The sequence below is a fragment of the Sylvia atricapilla genome, chromosome 10, assembly GCF_009819655.1.
Source record: "Sylvia atricapilla isolate bSylAtr1 chromosome 10, bSylAtr1.pri, whole genome shotgun sequence".
Classification (NCBI taxonomy): Eukaryota; Metazoa; Chordata; class Aves; order Passeriformes; family Sylviidae; genus Sylvia; species Sylvia atricapilla.
The window spans coordinates 13,714,408-13,732,145 of record NC_089149.1 but is presented as its reverse complement, the minus strand read 5'-3'; the positions used below and the strand labels follow the sequence as shown (position 1 = coordinate 13,732,145).

The following is a 17,738-nucleotide window of genomic DNA, read 5'->3' as shown; positions in this document are numbered from 1 at the left end:
GCTTCTAAGCACTTGTGATCAATTAAACAGTAGAGTTTCTGGAAGTTACACGTACAAGTCTTATCCTCCTTCAAGCCATCTGTTTATTACTTAGCCAGAAACATGCAACTCATTTCACCAGGTTCTTTCTTGGGTCAGAGGCTTATCAATGCCCTGGGTTCTTTCCACCCTTCTTTGAGACAAAATAACCATCAAGGATCTTAATTCTCAGTAAGGACAGCAGCTCTTTTCACCTCTAAATTCATGACAGCTGTTAAGTGGACTAAACCCTGATGCTTTCAGCAGTCTGTTTCCTTTTTCCAGGCAGAGCTTACGTTTGCATCCACTGTCGTTGGGCCACCAGCTTTTCAGTATCAATTTTGTCATCATCTTATGTAAAATTCAAGCCACAGAGTTTTCACTTCACATCAAATAATGTCACGGTAAACTCAACAGCCCCAACATATAAGAAGCCCAATAAAGACAAACAGGGGTGGAAATACTGCCAAGGACAATCCCAGGACACCAGTGACATCTAGGGGCTGCTGAGGTGGGGAAAACTCGGACAAAGGCTGCTCCCAACAGCTCCGCTGCAGTGCCAGCCCGTGCCTCTGGCTGCCGACAGGAGACACCTCACCAAGGAGGACTACACAGATACCTGAAGCCACGTTTAACTCGTCCTTTTACTACATTTACAACTGAAAAAAAAAAAATTACCCAAAGCAGAAATTCATGTGAAACATTACCTGGTAGTTTATCCCAGCAGCAGCACCTCAGTGCTCCCAAGGTTCCTGTTGTCAGAACTTGCATCCAAGTGCCAGCAGCTCTGCAGCGGCACAGGGACCCCCTTCAGGTGGGTGACACTCAGGTTTGGAGTTCTGTCAAAGCTCCATCCACACGTCTCTCCTCTGCACACTCACCTGAGGTGCTGCCAGCACAGAAGTGTTTCCACACAGACAGAGCTGCCCACAAATTTAGGCTTAATTCAGAGGGGCCTTGGATGAGTGTTCAACAAGCAAGTTTTAAAATGCAGCTCTTGGCAATTAAGTGCACCCCACCACCATTCTGCCCACGGTGTGAATGCAATTCACTGTGTGCTGTGCTGTTCTGTGCTACCAAACACCTGGGTTGTGCAGCTTTCCAAAGGATCTGGGTTCTTTTATGACCAAAGCAGGGCTTGTACTAACTTGCTCTATTAAAAAAATGCCACAAACATCTCAAAACACAGCCGTGGAAAAAAAGAGTTAATGAAGGTGTGGTAATTTGAGTCCCTTCTGAGCAGGAGTCCAAGCCCTGAGCTCCAGCACTGCTCCACTCACCAGAGAATTAAACACCAACACAGAAGCACTCCAGCTTGAAAGTTTTAGCAGTCTTCAAAGACACCACCTCACACCTCCACAGATGGCTGAAAATCACCGGACAGAGCAAATCCAAGGGGCATAACTGGAATTCTCTGTCCCTAAGCCACCCTTGTAAAAGCTCAGGGGCTGCAGCTGACACTGAACAAAGCAGAAAGCACAACTAAGGTGTCTTCTGGCAGATCTGAACACAGAGCCCGGCTGCATGTGCTCTTCCAGGAAACTTCCACATGATTTAAGAACGACTCCTCAATATAAAGACTGAATCTTCCATGTGACCACTCAACCTAGAGGTCAGAAAAGCTGGCAGCAATTTAACTCCAGGACAGGAAGCCAGAGTTTGAAATACCAGATCACATACCATCAGTAAAGCACATATTCTGAATTCTTACTTGGAGTAGAAGCCTCAAGGAACAAAAAGGCAACTAAAAATATATCTGTTTTATTTACCAGTTTTCTAAAAAGCAAAGTCATAAAAATTAGTCACAAGTGGCAAAAACAAAATATATTGCACAGTGTACAGAAAACATTGTTGACATGTTGACAAAGTGTCATCACAAATAAATCATCTTACAACAGTTTGGAAAAATTACAGCTTCAGAATCTTATCTATAAATGGAGGCATGTAGATTTAAAGTTACAGGAAAATATTTTAATACCACCCTGTAAATGCAAACACTTTAAGGATGCAAGATTAAGTCCATAAGTAAGCACATCCACAAAATGCTCTAAATATACTTTTCTCTTCCTTCCACTAAGTTATGGTTACAAGATGGTCATTGAAAAAAAATAATAAAAGAAATGAGGACAAATTAAAAAAGACATGGGGGGGAGTAAGCATGCTAAAGCAAAGTTCAAAGTGGTTGAGAAGTCTTTGAAAATTATTTGTATAATTATGATGCACTCCTTTTATATAAAGCTTTTATTCTTCCCAAACCCTGGTCCATTTTGTGTCTCCATGTAAAAACGAAATATATTTCATATGTTGCTATAGCTGCACTGTTCCATTTATGATTAAAACATTTAATACATCAGACGTGAACACCAACACTGGAAAATTTCTCATTCACTTTGTATTTACAAGTATTTAAGTTTGACCTTGCTCAACTGTTAAAGACAGGCATCAGATCTTGCTGGGTAGTGCTTCACACTATATTTAAGATATTTAGTTTTTAAAATGGTGATTCTGCTTGTTTCACAAGCTGATGCACTTTGCTACCAGCAGAACCTGTCTCCAGTGCAAATTTTCCAATTAGTAACTAATTACTTGAAACAAATTATTTCTTCTGCTAAGCGAATACCAGTCACTTTTGTATGTTTTTGGTGTCAGATCTAACTTCACATCCTCTCTGCATACAAAGAGAAATATTTGTATAGAATGAGAATAACCTTAATTTTCGGTGAATAGAAACATCCTAATAAAAAAGGAAATGCTTCCCATGAAAAATATTTTAAGACAAACATATCAAAGTTAATTGAATTAACTCTCGTCATTTTTCACCCCAAGACTTACAGCTGACATCTAGCAATGCAGCAACTAAATGTCCTTTAACTAACCAACATATTAAAAGTTGTTCTCTCGTGTTCTCTTCCCACATCCAACAGACATAAACAGCACAAGAACATAAAGCACACATATTCAAGTCAGTACAGTCTCAGAGGCATTAAAATGAAATCTTCGACAGCAAAGGATTCCAGCCACGCTTAATTGGAGATTATGTAAATCAAATAGAGTGAGTCAGCACTATTCTCAGAATCACTTCGTTTTTTTATAAGAACTATCTTCAAATGACAAGACACATCTAATCCTCCCTTGCCACATACAAATTTGATGTTTGTTTAGCCCCATTGGGAAAACTGCTGGCCAACCTCCTGACGGAACAAGTCAGAAATAAAGGTTAAGGTTTCCCCAAGCTCTAACAGCCACTGGAGCAGGGCCAGTCGTCCTCTGTGGACTGAAGTTTTTAAAATCTTTTAGCATAAGGATTTCTTGAGTATAAATTCTCAGAAATTATGCTTCAAGGTAATAAACAGTTCATAGTTTTGCAGTGTCCATTTCAATAAAAGCCTACAAAGTTGTCAGCACTCCTCTGTACTTACACATCGACATGAGCTTTAACCCAAGACCATCTTACAAAATTAGCTCAACATCCCTCTTCGACTAAAAAAAGTTCCTACATTCAAAACTAGAGGAGACAAACAAAAAGGAGGGGATCAATTGGTATGATAAGGGCAAGTGTGAATTGATTTCCTTGAAGGTTATTTCTTCTACTATGCTGGACCACTTCAAATATTAAGAACAATGCTAAAGAGCCACTAAGCAAAATTGCTCAACAATTTATAATGCTGAACCATCACCAAAAGGAGATTTGAAGAACCATATGTACGTGAGGAGATTTTCAGCACTTCTTAACCCACTCTACAAAAAACAGTAGGCATCAATGAAAGTTTCTATAGTTTATAAAGAAATATTTGAGGCATGTAAGTGCAAAATGAGTCTTTTAAAGAAAAGCTATACCATCTTCAACAATGTCCTTACTGGGAAGAGATTGCCACCATTTAAAAAGAGATTCATTCACAAATGACTCTTCTAGAGCAAGAAAACCACCTTTTCTTTTATGAACTGGATTCATCCTGCTGGATAAAAGATTAAAACCTTTATGGATCCTTCACTGTCGTTTTGAAGCAGTTTTCAAAACAACAGGCTCAAAGGCTATGTTTGTTCTTCACTGACTTGATTCAGGGAAACCAAGTTGCTTTCTCCACTATCTTCAATCATTTCATTAAGGTCCATTTCATGGATTTCTTCATCATATGATGTATAAAAATTGGTCTGTATATTGTCCTCACAAAAAATACATTCCTGAAAAGAGGAAAAGAATTGGAGCACTCATAAGTAAAATGAAATATAAAGCTTTCCAAGCACCAGTCCACCTGCATGGAATCCTTGATTCCAAGAGAACTTTTCCACCTGTGCTGCAAATACCAGCTATATTTTACTCCACATCTTTTCCACACACCATGATTTTATAAAGTGCAGTAAATCAATGAAAGACTTGAGAACTCTACTAGAGGCAGTTGTGCCACAGATCACAAGCTGTGTGCCTGTAGGATCAGTTCTGCAGTAACATCAACACCACTATTAGGATTCCACTGCAATTCCTTCACACTGACTTTGAAACATTCATGTGCAAACAGAGCCTCTGTGTTTGACAGCTTTTGTGCAAAGGCCACCAATGACAGAAAGCTTAGGGGAAAGAAAATGCAATCAGGTATTTGTGTATGAATAAGTAAAATACATCCGATAACAACAACAAAATATTGCATGGATGCTTTGTTTTGTTGGGTTTTTTTCCTTTTTTTTCCCTTTCAGGCCATAAAACTACTTAGAGGAATCATGATCCTGAGTGAGAAGTTTGATAGAGAAAAGGATCAGTATATTGCCATTCATTTTGTACTCTGAAAACAATGGGCATCCATTTCTGCACATGAAGTAGAGATTTTTATGTAGTTAAGCTTCTGCTGTGTTGCTAAAGCATTTCAAACAGAGAGATGGAAATTCAGAAAGAGGAAGGAAATTTCTTATACTGTATTCATGAGTATTTTAATTTCCTCCATTGGAAAGAAGATTTATGCTAAATTGAATCAAGCCAGAAACCACTGCATGAAAGTTTGAATTTTTTTCCTATGCATAATTGACCAAGCTTTCACAGCAACAGGAAAGGAAGAGTCTAACATAGGCAGCTAATAATTTAAGCACTCTTATACATGCAAAAGTAATTAACTCATTAAACTTACAGAATTAGCAACAGTTTTTGGCAGTCCACCTTGCTGGATCCATGGATGAACTTCAATAAGCTCTCTTTTTTGTTCTTCTGTGAATTTTGGCTGCAGTTTCTGCATTTGCTTTAATTTCTGCTTATCTTCTTTTAAAACTGTTTCCAAATCCCTAAAATAAAATGTATTTAGAAATTGAGCCTCAGCAGTTTCTGGGCTTCATGCCTATGTGAGGTTGCACAGTCAAATACTAACATTTTTAAAGACTATTTTTGTTCTAGGACGTTATGCTCAGAAATCTTCTCTGGGAAGAAAATGAAATGTGATTACTCCAGCTGCTCTCTGCATTTGCAGACATCTCTGCTGGCTTACTGTCTTTTCAAATCCCAACAGTGAGAGCAGTTTTCTTAGCGCCACTCAAAACAGCACCAGTGAAACTGCAGTTCCCTTTGCTGCTGCTGCAGTTCCCAGCTCCCCTTCAGTGGGAGGACAACCCAAAGCAGACACTCAGTGCACAGGAGACAGGGCAGGAGTAGTAAGATGTGTTTAAGAAGGTCACCAACAATGAACTAAACTTTAGAAAACAGCTCTATTTCAGCAGCCAAAATTCTCTCTCCCTCCAAAGGCACTACCTCCATCCAGGAACTTACAAAACCCCATCCCACAGCAACATTTATGGGCTGGATCCCTCTATAAAAGATAACAATAGAAAGCAAGTTCCAAGAAACCCAAAATAGTTCCTATTCCTTACAGGGTACCTAGAGAACAGGTTGGATTTACACCTCACTTCTTGGGCATCACACTCTAACAATGAGCTTCACTCTTCTTACCAAAATATCCTGTTCTTTGGCAGGCTTTGCTGCTTTCATAGGACACTGGGATTCCCACCTATGGCTATCAACACTTCAGACTACAAAAACTGAGAAATGTCAAAGTATTTTTAAAACGAAGAATAAAAACCTGAAGTTCTTATAATGTATTCTTTCCCCATCATACCCGTGCTTCTGTGTTTTTAAATCTTTCAAAGGCTTGTCTTTACTGAAACTTCCTATTTTTCCTGAAACACCATTTACTGCTCCCAAGAATTATAAACAAGTAGGTTGAAAAAAAAATATCCACAGACTTGTCACCCCTTCTTTGCCTACATTGGCTCTTTGCTTCTGAAACAGTGAATTTTTTACTTTTTAAAAAAAGCTGATTTTATTAGAATCTGTATGACTTTTACCTTCTACTTCCTGGTCCTAATTTATGAAGAATGAACATACAGAAGTTAACAACTCAGAAAGAATATCCATAAGTCCCAGAGCAGCATTCCACTGGATGTGGCATCTCAAGGCCAACAGGAGATCTTCCAGACCAAGGTCAGACCATGCCTAGGTCTAAGCACATTGACCAGGGATTTCTGGGCAAGTAGTTACAAATCACTAACTATGGAACAGCTTCCAAAAAACCACAGCTCATTTCAGCTCAGGACATTGACCTAAAAATACAGCCAAGCCTAATTAAACCATCTTTCTTTCTTGAGAAGTTCTTGTGTAGTATACAAAACATATAAAGGAAGCAAGAATTTTTCTTGACACTAAGCTAAATATTAAACCAGTTTATTTGTGCTGAGATAGAGATTCCTATACATCTTTCCTCCTGTACATTCTCCTTCCTCTAAATACAGAATGTGTGAAGGGCTGTGCCACTGGAATTACCGTGAGGGGATCTGGTAAGTCATCATCACTGTGTCATCTGTGTTAGCCATCAGCAGCCAGATGGGGTCCTGAAGCACATATTTGATGAAGTGCTCACTTTCTTCCATTTCTGTCTTCATTTTGGTTTTATGGTGATTCTCTGAGGAATCAATGCTCCCAAAGTATTTGCTGGTGTGACTAGTTTCACTGCTACCTGTAAACAGAGATTAAACATTTCATTATAAATTGTCCAATACATGGATTATCTGAATGGTTTTGAGTGTAGAGAAGATTAAAGAGAACTGAATGTATAAATACAACCCCTATTCTACTACTTCTTTTTAAACAGAGGGAACTTCCACCCTTGAGTAACTGCATTAATCTTTTAAAAACTCAAATTCTTAAGTAGAGTCTCCATTAAATTTCAACAGAATGATTAGCTGACTTTAATTTAAAAGCTTTAAATGAACATGAAGGAGTATGGTCTTTTTATTATTCCTTTATACCCACATAATATCTTAATGCCTGTTTTACACACACTTAGGAAAGGTTCTATTCTGTAAATCAAGCACAATAAAAAAAATCTGTGTAATGTAATAAGAAAGAAATCAAGAGTAAACTATGCAACAAGGAGTAAAGACAAAGCAAAGCTTTTCACTTGGTCTTCATGGTGTTTGCAATACCTCCAACTCTTCTGCAATGCCAGGAGGGCTCTGGCTGCCTGAGTTACCTGTTCTGCTCCCTGACATGCCACAGCCATTGGACCCAGAGCCCAGGGACTCAGCAGCTGCAGACACACCACTCCCTGAAGAGGCTGAGCCAGTGCCTGAACATGCATCCTCCTGCAGTAAAATGTCAAGCAAGACACTGGACATGGAGAGTTCATCGCTGTTTTGAGCATCCATTGGAGATTCAGCCTAGGGATAAGGAGAAAAAATAAAATTAAAAAGCCTAACATCAAAAATCAAAGCTGTTTATTATCAAATAGCTTTGTTACTTTAGAATTAATAAATTCTCAGAAATTATGCTTCAAGGTAATAAACAGTTCATAGTTTTGCAGTGTCCATTTCAATAAAAGCCTACAAAGTTGTCAGCACTCCTCTGTACTTACACATCAACATGAACTTTAACCCAAGACCATCTTACAAAATTAGCTCAACATCCCTCTTAGACTAAAAAGGTTCCTACATTCAAAACTAGAGGAGACAAACAAAGAGGATGGGATGAACTGGTATGAGAAGGGCATATGAGACAGGCTTTATCTATGAGTGCATTTATTACTAATCACGTAAATAATCAGTAATAAATCCATTTCACTTCATACTCTAATGTTTACATAATTATTCAAAGACAGTCACCAAGAACATATGCCAAGGAATAATGAAGTGGACTGACAGGCAGGCAGGGGCTCCTTCAGTAAGACCAATTGAATTTCTCTTCAAAAAATTAATAACATAGTTCCAAAAGAAAGTAAGAAACATGTTTCTTGTTCCCTTTTAAGTCCCCAAGCCACTCACAACACACTAGCAATTGCTCCTACTATAATCCACCTCAAAGGATTTGCATTGACACCCCTCACTGCCTCATCTCCTGGAGATGAGAAGGAAGAGTAGCATTGAGAATAGTAAGAAAATGTTCCCAGGTGGTTCCCAGGCTAGATCCCTTATTTGTATATTTTTAAGGGAAGGAGCATTAACCACACTAATTTTTAACCTGATCAAAACTTGACTGCAAATCAGTTTGATAATTAAATATTAGAAACTAACGTTCACAGAACTTAGCAAAACATGTAGTAATGGAAAGATTGACTTTACCCTGAACATATTCCTGAATAATGGAAGGAGGCAGCCAAAAAAGATATAGGATGCAGCTCCATCCCATCAGCATTTATAACAATAGTCTATGGCGCCTTTAGAAAGCACAAATAATAGTTTGCATATTTCTACCATGGAAAGCTTTACAGACATATTACTCCACTTCAAGTTACTTGTTAGAATGATTTATCAAATTGAATAGAGCCAGAAAATAAAAAAAAAAAAAACAACCTGAAGTTACCACATAGTTCAGCACAATTTTAGTGCAACAAACAAAACAAAAATAAAGTTACAGTCTGCAAGAAATGATGAATTCTTCATTTACTGAGGTTGTTTATAAACACAGATGTGATTTTAATTTAAATCAGCTTCTTTCAGACCACTGACAGATTGTTTTTCCATGCACACATATTCACTAGGAACAAAAGTTTTGGCTAAAAATAAAGTGCCCACATTATTTTACAGTTTATTTCAGTGGTTTTCAATGGGCTTATCCATATTCTTCTTTTCTTCAGTAAAATAGAACAAAACTCTTTCAGGATATATTTCCATGTTTCCTAGTATAACTTTAGAAGAATGATGAGGTAGATTTAATTTTCAAAGGTTGAGACTATTCTTATGTTTGGACTTCATGTTTTATTCAGTGTGCTGAAGTTTGAGTTTACCAACTACATTCTGAGTCCAGCTCCTGGCATTACATAACTCCTGTCTACTGTTAACAGACAGGTCCTGGAAGTGAAAGGAGTGAAAATGATCCAGCAAAGCCAGGAGAAGGGGGATGTGACCCAGACTTACAGGTAAGGATTCCTTGCCGCTGCCGTTATCCGATGTCCTGATCTTGCCTATGGCTCCTTCCTCAGCCAGAGCTCCGTGTAAACCCACAGGAGCTCCACTCTCGGCGGCTTTTGTGGTTTCTTCCAGCTGTAGGAGATTTAGAGGAGAGCTGCACCTCGACTGGAACAGAGGAGGAGAAGCCTGGTCCTGAGGACCCAGCGACTGTGGAGTGCAGGAACGGGAGGGGTCGTTGCGTGGCTCTGCCACAGGAGCCTTCTCAGTCTCTGCTGGGGGGTTGTACTGGAATGGCTGTGCTGGGAAAAACGCCTGCTGTGGGAAGGGGCTGGGGGTGCCAAAGGGGGGCTGTGGTGGGAACACCGTCTGTGAGGAGAAGGCGGGATGGGCAGGGAAGCTGGGCTGGCTGGGGTAGAGCGGCTGAGGTAAGTTATTGTTCATCTCTGGGTACACGTAGTTGGGGAGCACAAGAGCCACTACGGGGGTCATGAAGGGTGCAGAGAACTGGGATGGCTGCACGGGGCAAGTGTTCCCAGAGTCTGGCAAGTGATTAAAACCAGAGAGTGAAGTTTCAGGAGCCGGCGGCACTGTCCCTGCTGCTGGAAAGACGGGAAGGGAATACGCAGGCATGACAGTGGGGAAGGACACCGCTGAGTAGCTGGCTTGGGAAGTCTCTGATGGTGACCAGGCTGTGGCATTTAAACCTTGGAGGGGGAACCTGTGGGGGAATTTAGCTCCAGAAGTTGTGCTGTCTGAAGACTCCTGCGGTTTAATGCGCTTGGATTTCCTGTTCTTTCCACTTTTCTTCCAAGGCTGATCCGTTCCAGAAGCAGCATTTCTTTGTCCGCGGCCACCTGCAAAAGGAAAGGTTGTAAGAAAGGTCATAAAAATATAGCTATACACGACCTGCGTAACTATCTAAATTAAAAAGATAAAGATAAAAATCTGAAAAAAAATGCTTAGCAATGTCTGACTTCTGTTCCAAGTCAAGGCAAGACTGAAATGAGAGCAAAGACAGATCATATCAAACACTTCTGAAAATGCCATCCAGAGCTCCTAGGCCTAATAAACAAAACAATCTCACTATTACTGCTAGTCTCTGTCATTTCCATCCTGTTGATCACATTATTACCTTAAAGGCAACCAGACAATTATCAGATTGTCTCACTGATCACACAACAGTGGAATGGGGAAAACTGGAAAACAAAGGAGCTGAAAACAAAACAAAACCAAAAATCTGAACAAAAGACAGATGGCAAGACAGAAGGAAAAGAAAAGCAAGGGAAAACAAGCACAGATACAGTAAAGCAAACACCCTAAAGCAGAATTCTTTGTCCCTGAAAGCAGATGCATGACAGTAATAGTATAGAGAACAGACAAAAATCAAAATATTAGTTACTAAACTGTCCATTATGACACTAAAAGCAATATTCCACTTTAAATCTGCTAGCAAGATTTGTCAGAAGAATTTTCTGTGCGTTTTGAAAATAGCATGCAACTGTCACTGTTCACATTGGCCCCATGAAACAACTAAAAATGGAAATGCCCTCCCAACAGGATTTACTTTCTATAAAAATACAAGTTTTATTGTGAAAACTAGTGCCATACCACGTTCAGCAGGCCGTCCTTTTGGTTTGTCTTGTAAATAGTAATTGCAGTGTGATTGAAAAATATTAAATCTCTTGATTTCTTTGAACTTATTCAAGAAGCTCTGCTCCTCCTTTTGCGTATGCACTGCAAGGACCTCCTTTGTAAGTCCTAGTTTTTTAAATGGCTCCTTCTCTTGATTTATGTGTGCAGAGCTGGATGGAGGGGCAAGAAGCTGGCCATCTATGATTTCCGCACCACTTGGACCATCTTCTATCATTTCTACAGGAACAGAAGGTAAAATACTCAAGATGAAGCAAAGAAAGCCTAGTACATGCATTTTGAAGGTGTTACAGTTCTGTAATAATTTTGCTGCGAGTTTAAGATTACACATTCCATCCCTATTTATTCCATTTCCCAAGACCATCTTGGCTGTAAGAAAATGTAAGTCATGAGCAGACATCAGCTCTTCACATGTCTGAAATTTGAACTTGCTAGCATTTGCCATCTTGAAGAAAAAATATTAGCAAAAGTCCTACCTAATTCAGGTTGTGTTTTTTTGTCTCCAACGTGAACAATGGTGCTACTGTAACTGCACTGACTGGTGAGAGACACAACACTTTCAGGCTTGCCAGGTAAAGCCAAAGATGTCAAGTGAGCACCAACCACTGGGGGACCACTTGATTTACCAGATGCTTTCAACACAGCAGGATCTGTTAAAAGAAATAAAGTTGCAGCTCACTGAATATAAACAAGAGCAAATTCAAGTTACAAGCTGCTAGGGGTGCAAAACAGTAAAGGTCAAACTGTGCTTGACAAGACGAAAAAAGTGAACTTTTTACTTTATACATTCCAGGACTAGAATGACTGTGGAGCAACAAATGCAATCCTTTAAGCCCATATACAGCCAAACCAAACGTTGTCAGTGAAGGATATTTTCCTCTTTCTCTGGTCTTCACTCTTCTTTCATGGCACAATTTTGGAAGAAATTGTCTAGCCTCTTCCAGCCCAAGAATAAGTTGCCCCCAGCTCCCAGTGTTGTACACTGGTTTCTTCCATTAGCTGGTTACTCTAAGAGCTTTGTTTTGAGCATCCAGCTATTTAAAATTCCTGAAAGCTACACAGTAATCCAGCAGAGGTCAGAGCAGTGCCTCACAAAACAGCATTAAAACATTCCTCCTCTCAAAGGAATACTTCCGTAACACATATCTAAGACCTAAAGTTTGCCTTTTTCCTGACTGGCACCTTCATCTGTCTCAGACATCAGTGCAACAAAGAGCTGGTGACCCACATCATCTCCTGCCAACCAGGGCCACAGAGACTCCAAATTACAGCATTTCATTCCCTTCTGCAGGGCTCTTTGTTCCTGGTCTACTGATACCTTCTAATTTGACTCTAAAAGCTGCATTCGAACTCCTTTTTGAAGCTCATCAAATAGCCAAGATCATTCCCACAGCCAATTTTTGAGAAAGTCCACTGGACACTCTCCCTTCAGTCTCATATAATGACAAGGCAGAATGAGCAAATCTCTCATTTGCATGCAGCTCTTTACCAATCTCAAAGACCTCATACTAACCAGTTATATTCTGCATTTAGCTCCTCATCCAGACAGGGGACTATGTCAAATGCTACTTCTAAGGCCTAAAAAATTAACTGAATGTTTCTATCTGCAAGCAGACTTTTTAGACAGCTTGCCTCAGTAATCCCCAGCTTTTTGTTTTCATGGATGAACATTGGATTCTAACATCTTACAAAAGACAGAACAGTCCAATGCTGCCTTTTACCTTCTCTTGTTCCTTTTTTTTAAGCAGAAATGTAACATGCATATTTTTGTTGCAATTAATTAGCTGCTAGTTTCTTCAGCTGATTGTCCTTACAAGTCCTAACTGCGAAATAAACTTCCTACATTTGATAACAATTTGAGTCTTGAACCTCATACTGTATTCTGCACAGTACAAACTAGTTTGTTGGATCTACAATCTACAATCAACTACTCAGTATTTTAATGGTAAGGAAGATATTAATGATAAAAGTTAAAACACCAACGTCAAACACTGAGGAGGCATCTATGAGGTCATATCTAAGACATACTTGTCATTATTCTGCAAAGAAGTAGCATCCTGCCAGCAAAACTCAGCCATGAAAAAGCTGTGATATATGGAGTTATATATAACTGGAGTTACCTCCCAATGGCTGGATTGAATCATCAGCTGCTTTTTGCTCATGAACTCCAGAACTCAGTGATGCAACACTTGTTGAAGGTTCACATTTTCTTTTTGCTGTACCAGGCACATTACAACTCTCCAAGTACCTAAAATACAACGATTTAGCAATATTAGACATGCTAGTCCTGTGTCCAGAGGTCAAGAGTATTTTACTCACTGGATGCTCACCTGATGACACTGTCCAAACAGCTGATCTGCTGATAGGAATACACAGGTTGCTCTTTCCAAGCCAGCTCTTCAGTAGGCACATTTTTTGGAGCAGCTGTTCCAGCAGTATCCTTCCCCCCTACACCTTTCACCTGACCAGCAGCAGGATTCTGTTTTTCTGTGGAAAGAGATACTGCTATTATGCAATTAAGACATTAAATTCTTACAAACTCCCCTAAAAGCAACAGTAGTAAAGGTTTTTCATTTCTACATATTTAGCAGGTCACAAATTAACCACTGTAATGCACTAATAAATGAATATTGTGTAAATATTTTCCTGTGCTCCTGGGTTCTTGGAATTATAAAGTTTAATTAGATTGCATATGGATCCAAAGGGAACAGGCACTATGGCTGCAAGAGAATATGTATCATTAGGATTGAAACACACTCATGGTGAGGACAACTCCAGTGCCCACTTAAATTATTTCAAGACAACAGGTTTGGGCTGTGCCATAATTGTGTTACACCACTATTGATTCAATACAGCCAAACAGTATTTTCCCAGGCACAGCAGAGAGACACAAGACAATATAATTGCAACTGATAAAATGCTGTCTTTATGCATTGATTGGAATTCAGCTAGGAAAAAGACCTGCTGCCATATTACCCGAGGCACCAGCACAAGAGACTAGCAACTGCTGATGTCTTACCTGCAAAAGCCTCTTTCTTATAGTCCAGTTTTGCTTTACTGTCAGTGAAAATACGCTGTCCTTTATTCTTGACCTTACGGGCATATTGACAAACCTCCTGAAAGCAGTTTGGGAAGAACAAATACTTCAAAATTTTGAAATAAACCATTATGTATAGTGATTTCTCAGTAGACTAAATCTAAACATCAGCTAATCTCTATCTTGAAATTAGTGTGATCACAGGAGAAATACGTATATATACAGTTTAATTGTGCAACTACAAAAATTTGGAATTGGAAAGAGAAGAACTTGCAAGTATGTTTCTTGTAACCAATTACTCTGTACTTCGTTTAGTCTGTTTGAATAACTTGGACAGGAAAATAGAAAACATATATTACAAAGATGACTTCAGAAAAAATCCAAACCTATCACTTGGTAAAAAAACTAGATGTCTAACCTAGCACTGACAAGATGTTATAGAATTGGACTGTAACAGCCTTCACTGTCTGTGGAAATAGTGAAGGAATTCCAGGCATCTATTTCCCTGTTAAGTAAGGAATCCTGAGACTTCATCTGCTTACTCCACCAGTGTTTAAGAACTGAAAGCCAGGAAAGTGACCACCTTGGCAAAAGCAGGAGTCTGCAAAATGTGATCACAGAAGCAGATTTGGGAGAATTAGCCTACAAGCAATACAACTTTGTCAAGGAAAAATTTTGCCTTTCAGAATTAAACACATAGTAAAGTTCTAAGCACAAACTAGAAAATGGTTGTATTCCATTCAGTTTATTTCATTCTATATAAATGCTGCAATTTTGCAACAATAAAAGTGATCACAGTCAAGCTATCCCTTGGTTATGCAGGTATTACTGCATTTAATCTTCTTACTTTCATTTGAGAAAACAGTAATTACTGACTTTCCCCTCCCAAAAGAAACCGCTTTCACATATCTGGCTGTTTTTCCAAGAAACACAGCATATACCATGTAACAGACATTAGATTAAGTAAACACACTGTCCAGGTTTAAATTCTTTATAACACTGACTTTCACATCTGTCACTGTGCTTCAGTACCCTCAGGCTTCATCTACACCAGAAATGTTTATTCCCTCAGACAAAAGGGTTTTCTATATTAAGCAAAAAATGAAAGATAGCATTAAACCATTTTCTTTATACTTTCTCCTATTTCTAATTTGAAAATGTTATTCTAAAAGTTCAAAACCCCCATTTTAACTAGTTTGTGTTACATACTTGAACGAGAAAAATTCAAAACCTACTGGTTTATCCTTTTGAGCGTCCTCATTATTATTTCCTGTGCTGTCACTGGAGGATGCCACACTCATCAAGTGCTCATGTGAACCATTGCTACCCAGACTTCCATAGCCACTGGATCCACTGTTGTGTACAGGCTGTTAAAAGAACATTAAAAAAAATGTAATGCATACATAGAATCCTTCCCTGGGGACACCAATAATTCCATATCAGGTAAAGAGATTTTATTTTACTCTGGTTTTTTTTTTGTTGTTGTTGCTTGGTGGTTTTGGTTTTGTTTGCCTGAAGGACTCCATAATAAGATGAAATTCTTAAGATATCAACTGGAGCTTTAACATACTTCAGTAAAGTCCTGTCTGGTAATTATGAGTGCAAGGAATTCCCAGGATTCTGGCCAAAATTCCAGTATGGTAGAAGAAGCTGAAGAAAACATCCCACCAAGACAAACAGCCTTTCCTCAGCAGGAGATGAACAGGGTAAGAGCAAAGCACTTGCTGTACCTGCAGTAAGAGCCGATAGATCTGCTCAGTGATCTCCTGAACACTGGGGTGAAGGATTCTGTCCTCTGTGTAGTTGGGAGCAGCAAAGACATCTTCATTTAAGGGACCCCTGCACAAACCAAACATACACCAGCTCACTGCAAATGCAAGTGTTTCAACCACAGAGAGACCACAGTTTCAATTTACCACCTATGTATCCAACACAGAATCTAAGGCTTATTCTGTTCCCTCATCTTAAGGATCTCAATGTAAATCTGAGGGAAGAGAAAACAAAAATGTATTGACTTACGTCCTAACTTTGTGTCTTCCAATAATAAAGGAAACTTTTCGACTCCAAGGGTTGATGAAACTGGACCAGCTGGTGTCCATGGTGATATAATCTCCATTCCTAGTGCAAAACCTGATTGGTGAATAGTCAAAAGGCTGCCCTCCATACTGAAGAACTGCAATGAAGGATTCAAACAGAAATTTCTGATTAATGTTTGCACAGTTCTATGTAATGATTCAGATTTTACAATGTACTGTACATTCATGGAGGGAATGGACATTCAATGTACTTCCTCTTCATGGAGGAAGATGCCACTTCTGGAAGATGCCACAACAAATACTGGGTACATTGATACATTTAGAAATACTCAGCTACCAGAATAAGCAGATCTTCGTAATTCACTGGACTATGGTCAAGAAAATTACCTTTAGAATACAACAAGCTAAAGAAGGCTGAAGAAGCAGCCTTACAAACTCTGCCAGAATAGCTTTTATTTTTTTCTCTATGAAATAAGAAAGACTATCATGTAAGATATGACAACTTCTATCACACTGTTCTCAAGAAAATTTTCTTAATGTATGAATATTTATTTACACTCAATTTGTTTACAATAGTTATGTATGCTTCATAGAAAGTACAAAACTGACTGATTTCTCATTTTCATGGATTCACATTAAGAATCAAGTTGTGCAGTACAAGATTCAGTTTTGTGGAAAAAAATCAAAGTCACATTTGTGTTTCTCCTACTACTTGTTGAGGTCTTTGTAGTCCTCCTTATTAAGTTCTGGAAAAAAAAAATTACATTTCTGTCACAGTAAGGGATTACATACTTTTTTTGTGAATTGCTAGCATTAAGGGTCTGTCATTTGGGTGAAGATGCACCAAGACTGGTGTTCCTATTAAATCCTGAGGTAGGTATCCCAACAGAGGTACTGCTCTGGAGAAGAAAGACAAAGAAAACATTATAAAAATCAAGTAGAATAAATGTATATTTCATGTTCAAAATGTTTTCATTTTAAGCCTTCTTTGCTGCTTTTCCTGTGAAGAGAACTAATAATTTTAAGTTTACATTTGGTGAAAATGCAGTGCCATACACTTAAGGCAAGGGGGGCTTTGTTTGTTTGTGGGGTGGCGGTTAGACCAAATCAAGGAATCTGCTACAGCAGTTCTGTCTTTTCTTTCTGCCTAACTTTAGAGGATAAATACTTACCCTAATTTTAAAAGAGCATTAATAAAGTTTAATCTTATAAAACTCTCATGAAGGTAAATAGTACTGCAATCCCTTGGCTGGGAGCCATGGCTAAGGATCACAGGATTACCACAGCTGAACTAGCACCAGGGGAGCTGACCAGCACTCAAGACAACTTTCTCACAGGCAGGTGAAGAGTTCAACTCAGAGAGCTGCATGGGAGCAAGCTTATTAACTAGAGAATTACAAGCAATGGTACTGAATTCCTGCACGTTATCCACGCCCACTTACAGTGATGTGAAAAACTGATCTATGTGACAAAATAGTGTTTATTGATCACGTCAAGCATTTGCATTATCGATAAAGAGAGAAAGTTCACAAATACTACTTTGCACCTTACCCTGAAGGTTAACTACTGAAAACGTGTTTTGGAAAAAAAAACTGTACTAAGTCAACACTGCTCAGTGA

At 38.9% G+C, this 17,738-nt stretch overlaps 1 protein-coding gene across 1 annotated transcript in view; it reads right to left on the bottom strand.

Moving 5' to 3' along the window:
* Nucleotides 1–1,763: 1,763 nt before the first annotated feature.
* PER2 (period circadian regulator 2) overlaps nucleotides 1,764–17,738 on the bottom strand; it is a 45,651-nt gene continuing 29,676 nt past the window's right edge. The window contains exons 13-26 of the mRNA XM_066326004.1: nucleotides 16,912–17,018; nucleotides 16,103–16,256; nucleotides 15,814–15,922; nucleotides 15,319–15,450; nucleotides 14,066–14,162; nucleotides 13,377–13,533; nucleotides 13,167–13,294; nucleotides 11,523–11,696; nucleotides 11,005–11,265; nucleotides 9,403–10,250; nucleotides 7,524–7,710; nucleotides 6,815–7,007; nucleotides 5,136–5,286; nucleotides 1,764–4,200 (exon numbers count right to left, since the gene is read on the bottom strand). Of these exons, the coding sequence (XP_066182101.1) occupies nucleotides 4,051–4,200; nucleotides 5,136–5,286; nucleotides 6,815–7,007; nucleotides 7,524–7,710; nucleotides 9,403–10,250; nucleotides 11,005–11,265; nucleotides 11,523–11,696; nucleotides 13,167–13,294; nucleotides 13,377–13,533; nucleotides 14,066–14,162; nucleotides 15,319–15,450; nucleotides 15,814–15,922; nucleotides 16,103–16,256; nucleotides 16,912–17,018 (2,848 nt within the window). The 3' untranslated portion in view covers nucleotides 1,764–4,050. The remainder of the gene's footprint in view (nucleotides 4,201–5,135; nucleotides 5,287–6,814; nucleotides 7,008–7,523; nucleotides 7,711–9,402; nucleotides 10,251–11,004; nucleotides 11,266–11,522; nucleotides 11,697–13,166; nucleotides 13,295–13,376; nucleotides 13,534–14,065; nucleotides 14,163–15,318; nucleotides 15,451–15,813; nucleotides 15,923–16,102; nucleotides 16,257–16,911; nucleotides 17,019–17,738) is intronic.